Source organism: Pteropus vampyrus, unplaced genomic scaffold (assembly GCF_000151845.1).
Source record: "Pteropus vampyrus isolate Shadow unplaced genomic scaffold, Pvam_2.0 Scaffold1000003917, whole genome shotgun sequence".
NCBI classification, from domain to species: Eukaryota; Metazoa; Chordata; class Mammalia; order Chiroptera; family Pteropodidae; genus Pteropus; species Pteropus vampyrus.
In genome coordinates this window covers 43,109-47,274 of record NW_011918319.1, presented here as the reverse complement: position 1 = coordinate 47,274, position 4,166 = coordinate 43,109, and the positions used below count along the sequence as shown (strand labels likewise).

The 4,166-nt window shown below is 50.9% G+C and overlaps 1 protein-coding gene and 1 pseudogene across 1 annotated transcript; one reads left to right on the top strand and one right to left on the bottom strand.

Moving 5' to 3' along the window:
- Nucleotides 1-1,460: 1,460 nt before the first annotated feature.
- LOC105311429 (dehydrogenase/reductase SDR family member 4-like) lies at nt 1,461-3,284 on the bottom strand (the record flags this gene model as incomplete). Its single annotated transcript, XM_023527101.1, has 2 exons — nt 3,040-3,284; nt 1,461-1,638 (listed from the first exon to the last, which is right to left on the bottom strand). Coding segments are annotated over exons 1-2 (252 nt in total), but the record flags the coding sequence as incomplete, so codon positions are not given.
- Nucleotides 2,072-2,190, top strand: LOC111735594 (annotated as a pseudogene).
- Nucleotides 3,285-4,166: the final 882 nt, after the last annotated feature.

Below are 4,166 nucleotides of genomic sequence, written 5' to 3'. Positions count from 1 at the left end.
GTGGGGGAGGGGTGGGGCAGAGGCCTGTGCTCTCTCCTCTCCAGTATCCCATGACACCAGCACTCCTGAGCCCGTGCTCTCCTCTGTGGGCCGACAGTGCTTCCTCTCCCCATCGTCCCTCTTTGGCTGTTTGCTCATTTTGCAGTCACCTGAAACCTCATTCTACTCCATCTGTCCATCCCGCCTACTTTGCAAGGTCTAGCTCAAGCTCCACTGCCAGGCCAGGACTGCAGGACAGGTTAAATGGACCTGGTGGGGGCCAGAGGTGGTTTTCCTGGCAGGATTTTGATATTAAGTTGCTACATACATTTCATACAGCTAGTCACTAACTGGCCCAGGAACCCAGATGGCTCCCTTCAGCCTCGGGATCAAGGAACCAATCTCAGGCTCTGTCCAGCAGCCTGTGCCAGGCAAGGTGACTTTCTTGGACCTAGATTTGGCTCTCTCCAATGTACATTTATATATTCTCAAACAGTTCCTTAAAAATGGAATTACCTTATACCGTCTACCATACTACCATCATCGCTTAACTGACCCCCTCTTCTAAGATTACCCAAATTATTTCTACCAACCTTCCAATTGGTTAGCACAACCCCATACTTTCCATTCTTGGGTAGCTTCCCCCTTTCACTCCAGGGAATAAAGTGTGCGCCCTGAGTCTGAGGGAAGGGGAGCCTCTTTTGCCAGATGTTCAGATTTTCTTGTGCAGCTGGAAGGCTGGTGCCAAGCACCAACTCTGAGACTGCTTAGACATTGTCTTTGAGACTAAAGTCCAAGTGAGTACCCCAAACCTGACTAGATACTAATGGGAAAATACCTGGTAGGCGGCTTGGCATGTCTGGGTTGACTAACAGCTCTTTTCTTACTGGCTGTGGGACCTTGGGATGTTGCTCCAGCTTTCTGAGCAGAGTGTAAACAGGGAGAATAGTCCTTGCCTTGCTTGGGTTGTTGTCAGGTTTAGAGATAACCTGTGTAAGGCTCTCAACAAAGTAAATGGCACCCAGTAGGTGGCTGAAACATGGTAGGCTGCCACCTGCAGGTTTCCAGGGACTTGACTCTATATGCTGAAGAACAAGGGAGTGATCGCTTACTAGCTCACGGGTGAGAACATTATTTTGTGATTGTATTTACCCTTCTCATCTGTCCAATTAGATTAGAAACTACTGGAGAACCGAGACCAGCTGTTTTTCTTGGTGCCCCCAAGGGCTGATGCAGGGTTGAAGCATTAGAGTGGTTTTTGATTCTCTGACTGGTATGGCATGATTCTTGGAGACATAACAGAAGGGCACACAATGAAAATGTGCTGGCAGACCGGTGTGGGTATGCAGAATGCACTGTTATGTTTTAGTTTATAGTGCTGGCTCGGATCGCACCAATGTTGTCTAAGAAAGCAGAGAAGGATGCTCAGGCTGACTCCCTTCTGCCATCTCCTGGTTCTGTGCCATATCCTTGTCACTCACTGTGGCCACCAGCTGCTCCCGGTCCTGGGCCTTCCCCACGTGGCACACAGTGCCTGTCACACTCAGCCCCTCTCCTTGCAGCGTTGCCACAGCCCGGTCCACGTTCTGCTGGTTTCGGCTGCTCACCACCACATGAGCCCCATCCTGGGCCAGACGCCTGGCGATGGCAAAGCCAATCCTGTGAGCAGAGAGAGAAAAGGACCGTCAAGGTCAGTACAGGAAAGAAGCTGAGTCATTCTGGCTCCGGAGGCAGACTGCCTGGGTTTGAATTCTAGCTCTTCGTATCACCTCCAAATGTCTGTATTATGTGTAAAATAGGGCTAATGGCACAGCCATTATCATACAGATGGACATGCTTAGCACTTTCTGGGCACCCATTTACTTATTTTTCTTATGGTTTTGGTCCTCAGACTAGGTTCCCAGGAAGTGACATCACTTTCCACAGGCCCCACCATGGGTGACAGGCCCCATACCCTATGGGGACTGAGGGGAGAGAAATGAGCTAGGGGTGTAGCAGCAACCACTTCCATGATTGGAAGTTTTACTCAAAAGAGCCCCTGCCTCCAAATATCTTCCTTACTAGTTTACATCATCCCCAAATTCTATTTTTTAGTTACAGCCATGCCACCCTGAACAAGCCTGATCCCGGCTGATCTTGGAAGCTAAGCAGGGTCGGGCCTGGTTAGTGTTTGGATGGGAGACCACCTAGGAAGACCAGGTGCTGTAGGCGTAAAAAAATTAAATAAATAAATAAATAAATAAATAAAGGATTGTAAGCTGACAAGGTCCTTGCAATCTGTGAAGTCAATCAAGGGTTGCCTCGCCTAAAAAAAAAAATTTAAAAAATTCTATTTTCAGTTATGTTTTGGGGTGCAGATGAAAGGGTGAATCTCTAGTTAAAAATGTAAATTTTTTATATTACTCCTCTGGGAGTAAGGGTTACACATTTTGCAATTGTTAGCCATTAACGATTTGAGTACATTTGTATTTTAGATTTGTTTACAGCTGGCGTCTCGCAAAGTCCTGTGGGAATGAGAAGCAGTGTAGACAAGAGTGGTGGGTGAGAAACAGTCTGGGCAAGGGAGGTGAAAATGTACTGAACTGAACAAAAATCAGGATACATGGGCCTTGTGGTCTGTCTAGGTAAGTGGTGTGGGTTGTGGTTCTGGAGACCTGTCCGGGTGCCCCAATGGGGTGTCTGGATCATTTCCATAGTCCATTGAGGCAGGGGGCGAGGGTTTTTGAAATCCGGACTGCCTTGGATTTCTGGCGTCTGTACGGTCTTCCTAGACTCTAAGTGGGGCAGGGTGTTTGGGACAGCCCAGAGCGCTGGGAGACTGGATTGATGGGGGCAGCACTGAGGTGGCCGCAGTTGGGCCAGAGGCAGCAGTGATAGGAAACTGGCCAGGGGATTGGGAAGGGCTGCAGGCCCACCAACGTGTTTCCTTTCTTCCGGGACCAGATTTTGGCTGCGTGTGTGCCTGAAGACACGCGGCCCTGCCCAGGAGGCAAAGAACTAGGAGTTAGTACCAGTTTCCAGCCAGTGGGGGGCCTCAAAGACTCAGGCCCAGGCACTCACCCGTCGGTGGAGGCCGTTACTAGGGCCACTTTATTCGCATGCGGGGCCTGGCGCGCCACCCTGGAGCTGGCCATCCTCACTGGCTTCCACGACGAGACACAGCGGCCCAGCAGCGGCCTCTCTCTCTGCACGGAGAAGGCTGGTTATGTAAGGTTCCGCGTCACAGTAGGAAGGTGACAGTAGCGCAAGAGGGCCGGGGCGCCTTCCGCTCCGCGCGCGCCTGGACCTGTTCTTGGGTGGAACGGCTCCTCCCCCTCAGCTCCTCCAGCTCAGCTTCCGCTCTCCGTGGGCGGAACCGTCCTCTGCCCCGGCCTATCCAGTGTGGGACAGGGCTGTCTGATCAAGTTTACTGTTGGGTCCACTCCCAACAGCTGGAGGAGACTTCCCCTCCTCCTTCCATATCTGCTTGTCCGTGTCATTTTTCTGGGGGAAGAGGGAGCTTTGAGTAGGTTGCTTTTGCTTCCCAGAGCCTCAAGATGGACCCCCTTGGCCGGGAGAGTCTGGGTTTACATATATGACAACCCAAAGGAGGGCAAATATTTTGAGATTGCCCATGGAGGTGAGGACTGTGGTTCCCGTGGAGTCACAGTATGAGGGTCCCAGGTGAGGGTGGAGGAGCCTGGAAGAGAGACGGGATGGGGAGCAGCTGGGCTAGGCTGGGCGCTGCCTTTCCTTCTGCCTCAAAGTCTCCTTCATCCTGACAGGCCTGGAGGGCAGACAGATCACTGTTTTAACCAGTCTATGGGGATAAAGATCCTGGCTGGACAGGACCTCTTATACTCCCCCTCCTCCCCGCTCCCCCATCCCCATCCAGGACTTTCCCACTGTACAGGGCCTAAGTGGTAGCAAGGAGGCTAGAGGATTCCTCAACCAGTGATGGAAGTACAGAGAACTCAGGAGCACTCATTTCTCCACAGTCATCACATAGCCAGGTCTTAGCCTCCATCCTAGTTCGATAAATACTTGTTGACTGTAAAAGCACTTTATAAATTGTAAACTACTAAACACATCGTAATTATTGCCACCATGAAGTAATTATTCTTGTTGCTGGAGTAGATGGTGAATAAAGTCCTCTCTAGCTATAAATTCCATGTCCAAGGCTGCAGCCTCCACTTCTGCCAAGTGGG